General features: G+C 41.1%; 1 protein-coding gene across 30 annotated transcripts in view; it reads right to left on the bottom strand.

The window, feature by feature from the left end:
- Nucleotides 1–17,853, bottom strand: part of NR2C2 (nuclear receptor subfamily 2 group C member 2) — a 128,700-nt gene that overhangs the window by 63,156 nt on the left and 47,691 nt on the right. For 4 of the 30 annotated variants that reach the window (XM_064274840.1, XM_064274841.1, XM_064274842.1 and 1 more), the window contains one exon: nucleotides 17,514–17,737. The exons of the other annotated variants lie outside the window; for them this stretch is intronic. In XM_064274840.1, coding sequence (XP_064130910.1) covers nucleotides 17,514–17,522 — 9 coding nt within the window. In that variant the 5' untranslated portion in view covers nucleotides 17,523–17,737. The remainder of the gene's footprint in view (nucleotides 1–17,513; nucleotides 17,738–17,853) is intronic. 30 annotated transcript variants of the gene reach the window in all.

Below are 17,853 nucleotides of genomic sequence, written 5' to 3'. Positions count from 1 at the left end.
TAGAAATAGAACTACCATAAAACCCAGAAATCCCACTCCTCGGAATATACCCTAGAGAAATAAGAGCCTTTACCCGAACAGATATATGCACACCCATGTTTACTGCAGCTCTGTTTACAATACCAAAAAGCTGGAAGCAACCAAGGTGTCCATCAACGGATGAATGGGTAAATAAATTGTGGTATATTCACACAATGGAATACTACGCATCGATAAAGAACAGTGACGAATCTGTGGAACATTTCATAACATGGAGGAATCTGGAAGGCATTATGCTGAGCGAAATTAGTCAGAGGCAAAAGGACAAATATTGTATAAGACCACCATTATAAGATCTTGAGAAATAGTATAAACTGAGAAGAACACATGCTTTTGTGGTTACGAGGGGGCCGGGGAGGGAGGGTGGGAGAGGGTTTTTTACTGATTAATTAGTAGATAAGAACTGCTTTAGGTGAAGGGAAGGACAATACTCAATAAATGGAAGGTCAGCTCAACTGGACTGGACCAAAAGCAAAGAAGTTTCTGGGATAAAATGAATGCTTCAAAGGTCAGCGGAGCAAGGGCTGGGGTTTGGGGACCATGGTTTAAGGGGACTTCTAAGTTAATTGGCAAAATAATTCTATTTTGAAAACATTCTGCATCACACTTTGAAATGTGGCGTCTGGGGTCTTAAATGCTAACAAGCAGCCATCTAAGATGCATTAATTGGTCTCAACCCACCTGGATCAAAGGAGAAAGAAGAACACCAAGGTCACAAGATAACTATGAGCCCAAGAGACAGAAAGGGCCACATGAACCAGTGACCTACATCATCCCGAGACCAGAAGAACTAGTTGGTGTCCGGCCACAACCGATGACTGCCCTGACAGGGAGCACAACAGAGAACCCTTGAGGGAGCAGGAGATCAGTGGGATGCAGACCCCAAATTCTCAAGAAAAGACCATACCTAATGGTCTGACTGAGACTAGAGGAATCCTGGCGGTCATGGTCCCCAAACCTTCTGTTGGCACAGGACAGGAACCATTCCCGAAGACAACTCATCAGACATGGAAGGGACTGGACAGTGGGTAGGAGAGAGATGCTGATGAAGAGTGAGCTAATCATATCAGGTGGACACTTGAGACTGTGTTGGCATCTCCTGTCTGGAGGCGGGATGGGAGGATAGAGAGAGTTGGAAGCTGGCAAAATTGTCACAAAAGGAGAGACTGGAAGGGCTGACTCATTAGGGGGAGAGCAAGTGGGAGTATGGAATAAGGTGTATATAAACTTATATGTGACAGTCTGACTTAATTTGTAAACGTTCACTTGAAGCTCAATAAAAGTTATAAAAAAAAACACTATTAAACCAAATTCAGCAGCATATAAAAAAAGGATTATACACCATGGCCAAATGGGATTTATCCCAGGAATACAAGGTTGGTTCAATACATAAAAATCAATCAATATAATACCCCAGACTAATAGAATAAAGGACAAAAGCCACATGACCATCTCAATTAACGCGGAAAGAGAATCTGACAAAACCCAAAACCCCTTCATGATAAAAACACTCAACAAACTAGGGATAGAAAGGAACTTCCTCAACCTGATAAAAGATTATCTACAAAAAAAACTCACAGCTAATATCATACTTCATGTTGAAGGAATGAAAGCTTTCTCCCTAAGATCTAGAACAAGATAAGGATGTCTGTTCTTGCCACTTCTATTCAACATAGTACTGATTACAGCCAGGACACTTAGGCAAGAAAAAGAAATAAAGGGTATCCAGATTGGAAAGGAAAAAGTAAAACTCTATTTGCAGATGACATGATCTTGCATATAGAAAATCCTAAGGAATGTATAAAAAAAATCATTAGAGCTAATAAATGAGTTCAGCAAGGTTGTAGGATACATGATCAATATACAAATATCTCTTATATATCTATACACTAGCAACGAGCAATCAAAAAATGAAATTAAAAAATTCCTTTTACAGTAGCATCAAAAAGAGTAAAATACTTAGGAGTAAATTTAACAAAAGAAGTGTAAGGCTGAAAACTATAAAATATCATTGTTAGAAACTGAAGACCAAATAAACGGAAAAAAGACATTTTGTGCTCATGGATTACCTGAGATTTGTTATTGTTAAGATAGCAATTATCCCCAAATTTAGATATAGATTCTGTACAACCCTTATCAAAATTTCAGCTTTTTTGTATAAATTGATAAGCTGATTCTAAAATTCACATGAAAACATAGGAGGCACAGGATAGTTAAGACAATCTTGAAAAAGAACAAAGTTGGAGGACTCATACTTCCCAACTTCAAAAACTTAGTACAAAGGCACAGTAATCACGGCTGTTTGGTACTGGCATAACAACAACACACAGTTGTAGTCTAGTCAATTCCAACTCATGGTCACCCCATATGTTGCAGAGTAGAACTGTGCTCCATACGATTTTCAAGGCTATGACCTTTAGGAAACAGATCCCCAGGCCCTTCTTGCAAGGTGCCTCTGGGTGGGTTCGAACCACCAACCTTTCAGTTAATAGTCAACCACTTAACTATCTGCACCCCCCAGGGACTCCTGGAACTGGCATAAGGTTAGACATACTGATCAACTGAATAGAACTGAGAGTCCACAAATAAATCCCTACATTGAATGACAAGTAATTTTTGACAAGGATGCCAAGATAATTCAATGGGGAAATAATAATCTTTTCAACAAACAGTGCTGGAACAACTGAATATCCACACGCACAACACTGAATTTGGACCCCCTACTTCACAGCATACATAAAAATTAACTCAAAATGGATCAAAGACCTAGTAAGAGCTAAAAATATAAAATTTCTAGAAGAAAAATATAGGCTTTTCAAAGCCTTGGATTAGGCAAATTGTTTCTTAGATATGACACAAAAAGCACAAACAAAAAAAATTAAATAAATCAGACATCACCGAATTCAAAAACTTTTGTGCTTCAAAGAACACCATCAAAACAATGAAAAGACAATCTACAGAATGGGAGAAAAATTTTGCAAACCATGTATCTGATTTTACACATACACACAGAATATATAAAGAACTATTACAACTTAATAAAAAAAGAAAAACAACCTAATTTAAAAGTGGACAAAGGCATTAGATAGATGTTTCTCCAAAGAAGATACATGAATGGCCGGTAAGCATATGAAGAAATGCTCAATATCATTATTGATCAGAGGAATTCAAATCAAAGCCGCAGTGAGATACCTAATCACACCCACTAGGCCAGCTATCATAAAAACGGTAGGCAATAACAAGTATTGACGAGGATGTGAAGGAACGGGATCTCTCACATGCTGCTGGTGGGAAAGTGAAATGGTACAGCTGTTTTGGAAGACAATCTGACCATTCCTCAAAAGGTTAAACAGAATTACTACACGGCCCAGTATTTCCATTCTTAGGTGTTATGGTTTGAATTGTGTCCTCCAAGTCCCAGACAGAGCGGGAGAAAAATGTAAGACAAAATTCAAATTCACAAAAAAAGACCAGACTTATTGGTCTGACAGATACTGCAGACTATGGACATTTTGCTAAATCAGAATTGAAACCAGTCCCGAAGCCCACATTTCAGACATAGACAGACCTATAAAACAAACAACACACGTGAGGAATGTGCTTCTTAGTTCAATCAAATATAGGAGACCAAATGGGCAACTTCTGCCCAAAAGCAAGATATGTAGGCAGGAAGGGACAAGAACTAGACAAACGGACACTGGGAACCCGGGATGGAAAGGGGGAGAACGAATAGCCTTAAATATCCCTAGGATTCAGTGTGGGGATGTTAACTTTGAAAGTAACAGATCAATGGGAAAATGTTTGGGATCCTCTAATATCATGAGGGGCAATTTAGAGTGGTTTTGCCTGAAGGCAAAGTGATGCCATGATAAGACCCCTTAGAAGTTCTTCCAACAGTGTGGATTTAGAGCCAATATTATGAACAGACAAGGCAGGAAATCTTTTTTCCAGGAGCATTCTAGTACCATCCAGCACAGTGATAAAAAGTCAATTTGGTAACAGGATATACAAATACTAGATGCATTTCTAGTGAGTTAAAGTGTCTCCTTTCTATCCTTTCCTGCCTGCCTTTTCAGAGCCTACTGTCTTAGCCTACCTCTGCCTGTTCAACCTGCTCAGGTTGCAAAGGATAGGATCATTTAATTCACAATGAAGTATAAATGCCTGAAAACAGCCAGGTGTGTGTTATACCCTGGCTTGTATTATGATAGGAAAACTGTTAGCCCAAGGAATTATTTAACTGTTAGTCCAAAGGACTCAATTAAATCACTAGCAAGCTGGATGTGAAAGAATGTTTGGACCATGGCTTTGAAATGGTTAGTTCTGATTTAAATTCCTGCTGAGAATTTTCATTTCTAACAAGTTCCTAGGAGGTGATACCTAAGAATCACATGGGGATCTTGTTAAAATGTAGATTCTGATTCAGTATATCTGGGGGTAGAAATGCAAAGTATCAGCAAGGAACCTGTTAGAAATTCAAATTCTCAGCAGGGGTTCAAGCTGGAACGAATCAGTTTAAAGCTCTGGTTTGGACAGAGGCCTTCCAAGGAATGGTTTCCAATCCATGCTTAAAAGGTAAAATCAGCTGTTCCATTTCACAACTTTTCTGAAGTAATCCATGCTTGTTCAACAGACAAATGTTTATTGTCTTAAGAGTTTAATAAAAGCCTTGCTCCTCAAAGGAGAATGAAGAACAGCAAAGACACAAGGTAAATATGAGCCCAAGAGACAGAAAGGGCCACATAAACCAGAAACTTCATCAGCCTGAGACAGAAGAACTAGATGGTACCTGGCTACCACCTATCGCTGCCCTGACAGGGAACACAACAGAGAATCCCTGATGGAGCAGGAGTACAGTGGGATGCAGATCTTAAATTCTCATAAAAAGACCAGGTTTAAAGGTCTGACTGAGAGTGGAGGGGCCCTGACAGCCATGGTTCCCAGACCCTTTGACAGCCCAAGATTGGAACCATTCCCAAAACCAACTCCACTGACAGGGATTGGCCTGGACTATAAAATAGACAATGATGCTGGTGAGGAATGAACTTCGTGGCTCAAGTGGACACATGAGACTATGTGGGCAGCTCCTGTCTGGTGGTGAGATGAGAAAGAAGAAGGGGACAGGAGCTGGTTGAATGGACATGGGGAATACAGGGTGGAGAGGAGGAATGTGCTGTCTCATTAAGGGCAGAGCAGCTGGGAGTGCACAGCGGGGTGTGTATGGCTTTTTGTATGAGAAACTGACTGGATTTGTAAACTTCCACCTAAAGCATAATAAATTTTTTTTTTTAAATCAAGGAGAGAAAAAAAAAAAAAAAAAAAGGCTTGCTCTTCTGGCAAGCCTTTCCTGACCTCTCAGGTTGGTATAGAAGCCCTTCCTGGTCTCCCAGAGTCCCTTGCATCTTAGCACTCTCCACAGGGCACTTGCTCTAACTGCCTGTTCATGTCTATCTCTGAGGGCAAGAGGGATTATTTCTTACTTTCCCGTTATTCACGAGGCCAGGCACATATCAGGCCTGCAATAAAGGCCTAGTGAATGAACACTTATTAACTTCGGAGTGAAAACGAAGGCTCTGTTTTATAGCTCTTGATCCTGGAACTCTGCCTAAATCCTTCGTTGTTTTTACTCCACACTTCTGCCTGTCTGCTTATTATACATCCTGCAGGTACCCTACAACACCTGCCCTGGCAAATTATTATGTAAACCAAGGAGTTTAGGTTGCCACTGACACAAGAGGATTTATGAGACCGATGAAGGAAGTTCAAACGTTTTCACACTGGAGTGGGAACTTTCTCTATTCCATCATAAAACGACCTTGCCTTGGCAGAATTTTTTAGGAATTAATTCCTATGAAAAATTTCTGTAGTTTACATACATTTGCTGCAAGTTGAACAACTGGGTTGAAGAGCATGCCCACAGCATCGAGCTAATGGACAAATATTAAGAATTTCTAAATCTAGAATTTATTCTGGATTTTGATTGTAACATTCCTATGGGTTATTAATAGTGCAGCAAAGTTCACACTCTGTGGGAAAAAAAAAAAAGATCATGCACATCTAATTTGTTACAAATTTCAACCAGGAACTTTCTACTTCCTCTTCACACTCTCAGTGAAATAATGAACAATGTAAGTGCCTAGGTGGGGCAAAGGGCTTCAGGCAAGGGACACCTAGAGCCTAAAATGAAATGTACCACATCCTCCCTTTATATATATTTCAATGGGACATTAAATAATAAGTGTGGTGAAGGGTCAGTGGGCAGAGCTAACTTAAGCCATCCTTGTGCTACAACTTGCATCATAAAGAGAAGATCTACAGGAGGCTGCTGGTCTTTAAACTGCTTACCCCTCATCTCACAAAAAGGATTAGAATTTTATAAGGCCATTGTGCCAGGTTCCTAAAGAGTTATTTCTACTTACCAGCGCCAAGTCCAGTTGTTCTTAATATTAGAGTCAATGAAGGCATCAAACCTGAACATTATAAATACAGTTTTGAATTTCAGCATCATTTGTATCAGAATTGATTAACCGGTTTTTCAATCTGCTGGTTGATAATACAGATTAAAAAGATAAAACTACATCCCTAAATTTCTTGGCACAAAAGCAAAGACTCAAATCAACAACCACAGCATGGTTTATAAACCTGCTTTAAAAAAAAAAAACACAGCTTTTCCCTACCTGAGTCTACTTAGCATATTCAAACACAAGTTCCTAGGAAGAAATAATCTGCTAGATGCTAAGAACAACAACAGATACTGAATCCAATTCCTTCAAACACACAAGTGACTGTGAAATACACCGCATTACAAGGAATCTTTCCCTAGAAACAGAAAGAGAAAGGTTTCAATATTGCAGTCTTGTTTTCTTCAGGACACTTATATACTTACCAGGCCTGCAGCTCCCTGCAGCTTTATTTACATTTTTCCTCAGCAACCTCCCCAGGCCAAAGAGAGTCTAACCCAAGAGGAGAGGTTAGAGGGATTTACAGGCATCTGCTTTCAAACCCTGCCAGCACAGATTCCATTCACCAAAACCAGACAGGGCTGTTTAAAGATGCCCTCTCTGTGACCCTGCTCTACTGAAGGTCAAGTACGCTATCACTCCCTGTAACCAAGGAAGCAAAATCGACATGTTCCTGCTGTTTCGCCAGCTCTAAAGCAGTTTGTCTAATAATATGATTAATAGCTTCCTCGGAAGATGTACTTTGCTTTACAAAGTTCTTCCTTTTACCTTGATTGTTGCCACTGCTCAAGTCTCCCCTCCCCCATACTTCCCTTAAAGACCACCTTTCCTGATCCCAGAGCTCAGGAGAATGTTACCATGGAGTACAACCAACTCAAAATAGTGTTAAAACTATAAGCAGTGCAAGGAAGACTTGGACATCTCAGGAGTTACCACCTCTTCTACACACCACAGCATCTTCTACATCACAGTACGTTAAGCTAATACTTTTAAAGATATGGGGTCTTGGCAAGCTCATCTTTCATTCAAAAGGAAGGCAACAACACACTCTCTGCACCATACACAAAAATACCCATAAAAATAACAGAACTGGGCTCATTTAACGACCATTTTACTACACCCACCCAATATACGCTAGAGACATGGATACAGGACAGAGTCCTGGCCTCACATTCATTCGGATGGAAAGATGGGCATATGTAGTCAGTGTGAGCAAAGAGCACTATAACAACCTGGGCCACGAAGTGTCTTCAATTCTAAGCCTTGTCCTCTACGGCCACAGAGGAAAGGGAGCTCCTGAGGTCACAGCAGTTAGTGGTGGGTTAGGACAAAGCATCTGTCACTAAACCAGGCTATAGCCTCCTGTTTGACAGAGGAACTTCACCACTTGTTTTAATACCTCAACAAACAACTAACATGATGTGAATGCTCACCAATGATCAAAACAAACAAACAAATAAAAGCCTGGGGAAAGATAGGAAGAAACAGGTTTTATGGATACGTATTTTTACACAGGAACGGAGTGGGTGGGTGGAGAGAGGGAGGGAGTTTTAAAAAAGCTCAGTCTGTTCTGAGTGAAGACTTTTCACTCCAGAAATTTAAGCGCGTGCTAACCTAAAACAGTCTGAGTTGAATGGATATGCCATCCAATTTTTCGGATTCTAGCATGAACCAAGGCACCCTGACCCAAAAGGGAAAAATTAACCAAGAGAAAAAAATGAGATGATTCTCCTTTTCAAGAGTCTTTCCGCCTCAAAAACTATTTAAAATTCTAAGAAACATTAATACTTTATTCACTTAGTCATTAAAATAATATGTAAAGAGATTAATACAAAAAAGCAGAAAGCTCTAAGACTAAATTATTGAAGCCAACAGGTCTGCTCCTTTCATCATAAAAATTTGTTCATTCCTTTTGATCTGGTAATTCCACCTCTGGGAATCCACCGTACAAAATATATCCTAAATATGTAAATGGATTTATCAGTGTGTGATCATAACTTATGCTTCTAGGGAATATAGGAATTCCCTCTCTCAGGAGTCTGGGTGAGGCAGAGCCTCCCTCCAACTGTAAAAGCAGAAATGCCAGATCCTTGCTGTCCTCGCCTCCCTTGGAAGAGAACTTGGGTGTCAACTGGATGCACCAGCCTGAGGCATTGCACTGGAAGCTGGAGATCCATCACCAGCCTTGGAAGTCACCAGATCAGCTCTGCAGTGTGATTTTGGGTGTTGTTTCTTGCTGCAAAGCTGCTTCTGCAGCCCTCCTGGAGGTGGGTTGTACAGCAGCAACTCTGTAAGTTATCTCTCTTTCTTTCACATATACTTTAACTCAGTATTCTTTAAGAACCCCATTTCTGTTTAAATTAGCAACGGTTTCTATTGTTTGCTATTAAGCTTCTTGACTGGGTCCCTATGAGTCGGCTCTACTCGACGCAACGTTTGGTTTTTGGGCAAAGAATGAAAATATTTATTTATAAATATTTATTATAACAGAGAAAGACCAGTGCCCCAAACTAGAAGATGGATTAATAAATTATGCCATGCTCCCCTGATATGTCATTATATAGCTATGAAAAATGATGGTCATGCAGACTATGTAGCAACCTGGGGAAAAGATACTGACAAACTTGTATGCATACTGTATTACAATTGGATGATATACATGTGAAAAAAGACTGAAAGAGAATATTTTGATTTATTCAATAAACAAGTCTTAATATTGACTGCTTACTATGTGCCAGATGCTGTTTTTAGGTACTGGGAAACAACCGTGAATGAAACAAAGTTTCTGCCTTCCTGAAATTTACATTCTAATGTGATGAGACAAACAAGTACATATGTTTGTTAGATATAGAGAAGCATTATAGCAAAAGGTAAGAGTAAGAAAGGTATGGAGTGCCAGAGGTGGAGGCAGAAATGGTTATTTTCGATAGGTGATAAAGTAAAATAATGGTTATAGTTGTGGAATGTTCTTATTTTCTACCCCAAGTCTGAAGTAATGAGTGTTCTTCCTATCTCTTTTCCTCAGTTTTAAAAGAAAAACTCCCCTTCTTACCCCTTGAAATAATAAACTTTTTTTTTTCTTTCTAGGAGATACAGAAGTCTACTGTGAAAGATGATTCTCAGTCTCCTTGCCTATTAAAGATATACTACTGGAGTTTTTTTTTTTTTTTTTTCTTCCAAACTAGGCTATGTTTCTGCAACTACGAAGCTAAACTGAATTATCCCGGTAGGTAGCTAAGTTACATGCAAACACAGCTTAGAATTCTGGCTCCTGTTTGAGTGGCTTCGGGCAAGGACCTTAATTGTTCTAAGCTTCTGTTTACTCACCTGTAGAATTGAGGTTAATACCTCTTACTTCACAGGTTATTGGGAGGATTAAATGAGGCAAAAAATATAAAGTAAAATATATAAATATAGGGCATTCCGATTACAATTTCCTGATATTTGGTTCGGAGGAAATAAAGTGCGGTGCTGAACACACAATCTGAGTAAGATGTTCTCTTCCTATAGCTTCACTTTTGAGTTATTTATTGATTTAGTAGACTAAATCATTTCATTTTCCAATCCTCTATTTCCTATGACCAATAAAAGAATATGGTCTTGAAGGTCTTTTTAAGTATTAGAAACTAAAGGCATACCTCAAGTGTAGTGGAATTTCAAAAAAGGAAGTTATGTTTTCTGTGATAGATTCTCACTACTCTGTCCCAAGACATATGGGCAAAGAAACTGAACAGACATTTCACCAAAGAGGATATACAAATGGTCAAAAAAGACAAGAAATAATGCTTGATGTCACTGGTCATTGTTAGCTGCCGTAGACTCTGCCCCTGACTCATGGCGACCCTACGTACAACAGAACAAAACACTGCCCAATCCTGCACCATCCCCAAGATCTGTTGTGGACTGGACCATTGTTATCTATAGCTGGCTTTCGGAAGTAGATTACCAGGCCGTTCTTCCTAGTCTGTCAGCTCCACTGAAGCCTGTTCAGCATCACAGCAACACACAAGCCTCCACTAACAGACGAGCAGCGGCTGCACCGAGGTGCCCTGGCTGAGAACTGAACTCGGGTATACCACATTTGAACTCTACCACTGAACCACCACTGCCCTCTCCATAAGCTATTACCTGTTGCCACGGAGTCGATTCCAACTCATAGCGACCCTACAGGACACATGAGAACTGCCCCATAGGGTTTCCAAGGAGCGACTGGTGGATCTGAACTGCCAGCCTTTTGATGAGCAGCCGAACACTTAAACACTATGCCACCAGGCCATAAGTCATTAGAGAGATGCAAATCAGTATCACTCCCCCATACCCCCTCCCCTACAGAATGGCTATGATCAAAAAAATGGAAAGCAACAGGTGTTGACAAGGATGTGGAAAAAGTGAATCCTCAGTCACTGCTAGTGGGAGTGCAAAATGGTATAGCCACTGTGGAAAAGAGTTTGGTGGTTCCTCAAAAATTTAAACATAGAACTACCTTAGGACCCAATCCTAGGTATATACCCAAAAGAATTGAAAGCAGGAATACAAGCACAAACTCGTACACCAATGTTCATTGCAGGACTAATCACAATACCCAAAAGGTGGAAACAACCTAAATGTCCATAAACAGATGAATGGATAAACAAAACGTGGTATTACTCAGTAATAAAGAGATATGAATGCAACACGGATGAACCTTGAAAACATCATGCTAAGTTAAATAAGTCAGTCACAAAACGAAAAATATTGTTTGTGATCCCACTTATATGAAACAGACTAACGTACAGAGACATTTTTAAGGAGCCCTTGTGGCGCAAGGGTTAAGCACTTGGCCGTTAACTGAAAGGTCAATGGTTCAAACCCACAAGCTGCTCCAAGGGAGAAAAGACCTGTTGGTCTGCTCCCATAAAGATTACAGCCTAGGAAACACTATGGGACAGTTCTACTCTGTCACATGGGGTTGCTATGGGTTGGAATCAACTTGATGGCACACAACAATAACAACAACATACAGACATTTTAGTGGTTACCAGGGATGGGAAGGAAGGGGAGAAAAGACGTCTTCGCTTAAGGAGCACTGAGTTTCCATCAGGGCTTCGAACTGGTTCTTCCTAACTCAGTCGTGACTGAGGAAGTGAAACTAGAACAGACCCGAATTTTTAAAAATTGGGTGAACTGGAATGAGAAAAACTACAGGTTGAAGCCTAATCTCCCTCTTAGAGAACAAGGGCAGCATACGTGTTGCACAGCAACCAAATCTCTTGCCTGCGGAATTTTGAGCAGAGTTGGAAACAGTGGTGCCCGGTTCAAAGATGGTGGCCAATCACATTGCTTTCAATGTGTGTTGCTTGCCACAGTCCTACCAATAATCCAATCTTACACATCAAGCTCCTGAAAGGGTTCGCTATGTCTCTTCTGAGTCTCCCATTCCACTGCTTCGACCTGTAATTTTCCCCATTCTGGTTATCATTACAGATCACCCAAGTTGTAAAAATTTGAGTCTCCTCTGGTTTCGATTTGTCAACGCATGACTGAACCGGTTTGAAGCCCTGGTTTCTGTTAATTGCGTGGGATAATTTGGAAACAGATAATGGTAATTGTTGCACAACATGACAGACTACAGTGCAGTGAATTACTTAATATGCCCTTCTAGCCATGCATGGTCTTGTGACTCCTATAAAATGATTGGGTAGGGTTATGCAAATAAGGTGCTTGTGGTACACCAAGGGAATTGGACAGCATTGCTAATAATGCAAATAAGGTGCATGGCAGTCTTGTGGGGGTGGGACCATGCAAATAAGGTATATGAAACCCTATATAACAAGGGGATTCGACAGTTCTGCCATCCTGCTAGGCTTGAAATGAGCCATCCCAAAGGCGGAAAGAAGGGACCTCACTGCCACCAAGGAAGAAAAGCCAGGAGTGCAGCATGCATCCTTTGAACCAGATGTCCCCACTCTGAGAACCTCCTAAACCCAAGAGATAGAGAGTAGTAACATTGGAGAAGGCAAGAGACAGCAAGAAGTAAGGGCAGAGAGACAGTGGCAGAGGCAGGGTATGCCTACCCATGGAGCAAGAAAGCTAAGCATTTTCAAGGGCTCACTGGTGGGATGTGGTGCCTCAGGACACTTACCAACAGAGCTAAAAGAGCTTTGTAAAACTCGCCCAAGCAGGATACAGGCCAGGCTGAGGGCCAAGGGCCGAGAGAGGGCAACTGTTCTGAGGGGACCTAGAGGAAGCCTGTCCTGAGGGAGCCAAGAGGAGCCCTGCATGGCTCAGAGGAGCTGAGAGAGCTGTCTTGCACTAAAGAAGAGACAACCTGCCTACATGCTTCCTGATCTTGATCTTGGGTCATAACCTGGTACTTCCCTAATAAACCCCATAATCGTGAGTATTGTCTGTATGTTCAACGTGGCCGTTACAATGGATTATCAAACCCAGCAGAGAAGTAGAGAGTGCCGTGGGAGGGACGGCTGGTGTCAGAATCGGTAAGAAGGTTGGAGAGGAGAGGTATGTTTGACCTCTACCTCATGGAATCATCTTTGGACTGATGTTGATGGTTAAGTCTCCCCCCTCCTGAAGTCAGAAAAGGTTAGACACCCTGCCACACCACTGAACTGTACATGTAAAAAATGCTGAATTGGTAAATATTTTTACAATGATTTTTTAAAATACTGTAATAAAAAGGAGGCACTGAGTCTGAAAGAATTGAGAACCCCTGTCTTTGACTATGGATTCCTAGAAGGGAGGCTCACACAATGTGTGCTCAATGAATGCTTGCTGAATCAACAGCTGAGCTAATTAATGTCCCAACTACTTCTTAGATATGAGGCTATGTGACTGTTAAAAAACTGTGTTAACTAACGAGACAGTGGATAAGAACTACTTTAGGTGAAGGGAAAGACAACACACAATACAGGAGAGGTCAGCACAACTTTACTAAACCAAAAGCAAAGAAGCTTCCTGCTTTGAAGGCCAGCAAACCAGGGGCGATGGTCTGGGGACCATGGTTTCAGGTGACATCTTCGTCAACTGGCATAATAAAATCTATTAAGAAAACATTTTGCATCCCACTTTGGAGAGTGGCATCTGGGGTCTTAAATGCTAGCAGACGGCCATCTAAGATGCATCAATGGGTCTCAACCCACCTGGAGCAAAGGAGAATGAAGAACACCAAGGACACAAGGTAATTATGAGTCCAAGAGACAGAAAGGGCCACATAAACCAAAGACTACATCAGCCTGAGACCAGAAGAACTAGATGATGCCCCGCTACAACCAATGAACTGCCCTGAGAGGGAACACAACAGAGAACCCCTGAGGGAGAAGGAGAACAGTGGGATGCAGACCCCAAATTCTTGTAAAAAGACCAGACTTAATGGTCTGATTGAGACTAGAAGGACCCAGGTGGTCATGGCCCCTAGACCTGTTAGCACAAGACAGGAACCATTCCCGAAGCCAACTCTTCAGACATGGATTGGACTAGACAATGGGATAGAAAAAGATGCTGGTGAAGAATGAGCTTCTTGGATCAAGTAGACACCTGAGACTATGTTATCATCTACCTGGAGGGGAGTTGAGAGGGCAGAGGGGGTCAGAAGCTAGCGGAATGGACACGAAAAGATAGAGTGGAGGGAAGGAGCATGCTGTCTCATCAGGGGGAGAGCAATTAGGAGTATACAGCAAGGTGTATACAAATTTTTGTGTGAAGAGGCTGACTTGATTTGTAAACTTTCACTTAAAGCACAATAAAAATTAAAAAAAAAAAAAAAAAGAGGAGAGGCTCTTCTGAGGCCAAGTATTTGGGAACTGTTGAAGTTGAAAAAAATAAAAGTAAACACATTTCTTTGTTTCAAGAGAAAAAAAAAACCTATGTTAAAAAAAAAAAAGGAAGATAAAATTTGACTCAGATAGCTTTGGATCCAGCAATTCTAATTCTAGTGTAGTAAATAAATTACTCCCACATAGGAGCCCAAGGAGCCATATGTAAATAAATGTTAGTTGCAGCACTACTCGTATGTGACAAAATTTGGAAACACCTAAACGTGCATCCATAGTGGAGTGCTAAGTAAGTATATATCTAATTTATATAAAAGAAGCCCTGGTGGCGCGATGGTTAAGCTCTAGGCTGCTACGTGAAACGTTATTAGTTCGAACTCACCCAGCAGCTCCACAGGAGAAAGAGCTGGCGATCTGCTTCCATAAAGATTATAGCCTAGAAAACCCTGTGGGGCAGTTCTACTTTGCCACATACAGTTGTTGCAAGTTGAAAATCGACCCAACAGCACCTAACAGCAACAACATATAATAGTAAAAAAATATATGTACATCTCTATACCAGGGCTTCAAACCAGTTCATTCTGATTCAAAACCCTGCTGAGAGTTTGCATTTTTAACAAGTTATCTGCTCAGAACATGCGTTTCCACGCCAGCAAAGTATTACAATGACGTGCAAAGACTCGTCATTATAATACTTTACTTTGTCTGGTGTGGAAATGCAAAGACTTGGAGATAGAAAACCAAAAGGGAAGAAAACGCTTGGCATTTTGCAAGCTGAAAGAACTGAAGAAGAAATTCAATCCTCAAGTTGCAATAGGGAAGGATTCTATGGGCAAAATACTGAACGATGCAGGAAGCATCAAAAGAAGACGAAAGGAATACAGAGTCACTGTACAAAAAGAACGGGTTGATATTCAATCATTTCAGGAGGTAGCATGTGATCAAGAATTGATGGTACTAAGGGAGGAAGTCTAAGCTGCACTGAAGAGGCTGGTGAAAAACAAGGCTCCGGGAATTAAGAGAATACCAATTGAGATGTTTCAACAAACAGATGCAGCACTGGAAGTGCTTACTCGTCTATGCCAAGAAATTTGGAAGACAGCTACCTGGCCAACCGACTAGAAAAGATTCATATTTATGCCTATTTCAAATAAAGGTGATCCAAGAAAATGCGGAAATTATCAAATAATATTATTAATGTCACACACAGGTAAAGTTTTGCTGAAGATCTATCTGCAAAGCAGCTGTAGCAGTACATTGACAAGGAAGTGCCAGAAATTCAAGCTGGATTCAGAAGAGAATGTGGAAGGAGGGATATCATTGCTTATGTCAAATGGATCTTGGCTGAAAGCACAGAATACCAGAAAGATGACTGTCTTTTATTGACTATTCAGAGACATTTGACTGTGTGGATCATAACAAATTATGCATAAGACTGTGAAGAATGAGAATTCCTGAACACTTAGTTGTGCTCATGAGGAACCTATACATAGATCAAGAGGCAGTTGTTCAAACAGAACAACGAGATACTCTGTGGTTTAAAGTCAGGAAAAGTGTGCATTAGGGTTGTATCCTTTCACAATATTTAATCTGTATGCTGAGCAATACTCATTAACAACCTGTGATATGCAAATGACACAACCTTGCTTGCTGAAAGTGAAGAGGACTTGAAGACTATATATAGCTTTCAGTATGGATTACACCTCAACATAAAGAAAACAAAAATCCTCACAACTGAACCGATAAGCAACATCATGGTAAGCGGAGAAATGACTGAAGTTGTCAAGGTTTTCATTTTACTTGAATCCAATCAACATCCATGGAAGCAGCAGTCAAGAAATCAAATGAGAAACGGCCACATAAACCAGATACTGCATCAGCCTGAGACTAGATGGTGCCCAGCTACAATCGATGACTGCCCTGACAGGGAACACAACAGAGAATCCCTGATGGAGCAGGAGAACAGAGAGATATAGACCTCAAGTTCTCGTAAAAAGACCAGACTTAATGGTCTGACTGAGACTAGAAGGACCCCAGAGGTCATGGTCCCTGGACCTTCTGTTAGCCCAAGACTAGAACCATTCCAAAAGCCAACTCTAGATAAGGACTGGACTAGACTATATGAGAGAAAATGATACTGGTGAGGAGTCAGCTTCTTGGCTCAAGTAGACACATGAGACTATGTGGGCAGCTACTGTCTAGAGGCAAGATGAGAAGGCAGAGAGGGACAAGAGCTGGCTGAATGGACACGGGGAATACAGGGTGGAGAGGAGGAGCGTGCTGTCTCATTAGGGGCAGAGCAATTAGGAGTACACAGCAAGGTGTGTATAAGTTTTTGTATGAGAAACCGACTTGATTTGTAAACTTTCACTTAAAAAAAATTTTTTTTTTTTAAAGCACACACAAAAAAAGAGAAATCAAATGACACACTGCATTGAGCAATCTGCTGCAAAAGAGCTCTCTAAAGTGTTAAAAACCAAAGATGTCACTTTGAGGAATAAGGTTCGCCCGATCCAAGCCATGATATTTTCAATCACCTCATATGCATGCAAAAGCTGGGCAATGAATAAGATAGACTGAAGAAGAATTGATGCCTTTAAATTATGGTGTTGACAAAGAATATTGAATGTATCATTGTGATTGTTATGTGTCAATGTGGCTGGGCCATGACTCTCCGTGGTTTGGCAGTTGTAAGAAAATGTGATCACTTCCATGATGGGATCTGCTGTGAGTAACCAATCTGTTGAAAGGGGATTTCCTTGGGGGTGTGGGCTGTATAGAATATAAGCGTACTCTCTGGCAAAGCTCACAGGCTTTTGCTCACTCTGGATCCCGCAGCTGGCTCCTGTTTGCCTGATCTCTGGTTCTTGGAACTTGAGCTGGCAGCTTACTGCTGTATCGCCTGCTGATCTTGGGATTCATTGGTTGTCCCACCCTGTGAGCAAGGGCCCTGACGTCTGACCTACTGATCTTGGGTTCGCCAGTCCCTATGGCTACATGAATCAGGAGAAGCCTCCAGCCTGACCCCCGGATTTGGGACGTTCCAGCTTCTACAACCACATGAGCCATTTCCTTGATATAAATCTCTCTATATAGATATTTATATGCTTTACTGGTTTTGCTTCTCTAATGAACCCAGCCTAAGACAACTATGGCCTGCTGAAGGAAGGAACAAAGCTGTCTTAGAAGACGTATACAGCCAGGATACTCCTCAGAAGCAAGGATGGTGAGATTTCATCTCACGTACTTTGGACATGTTATCAGGAGAGATCGGTCCCTGGAGAAGGGCATCATGCTTGGTAAAGTAGAGGGTCAGTGAAAAAGGGGAAGACTCTCAAAGAGATGGCTTTGACACAGTGGCTACAACAATGCGCTTAAGCATAACAACGATCATGAAGATGGTACAGGACCAGGCAGTGTTTTGTTCTGCTGCACACAGGTTGCTGTGAGTAGATATCGACTTGGCAGCACCTAAAAAGAGCAAACCCAGATATACTGAATCAGAATCTACATTTTAACAAAATCCCCAAGTGATTCTTGTGTACAACTTCGTAGGAATTTGTTAGAAATGCAAATTCTCAGCAGGG

This window comes from Loxodonta africana, chromosome 22, assembly GCF_030014295.1.
Source record: "Loxodonta africana isolate mLoxAfr1 chromosome 22, mLoxAfr1.hap2, whole genome shotgun sequence".
Lineage (NCBI taxonomy): Eukaryota > Metazoa > Chordata > Mammalia > Proboscidea > Elephantidae > Loxodonta > Loxodonta africana.
The sequence above is the reverse complement of the archived record's forward strand: the minus strand, read 5'-3'. Positions and strand labels throughout refer to the sequence as shown.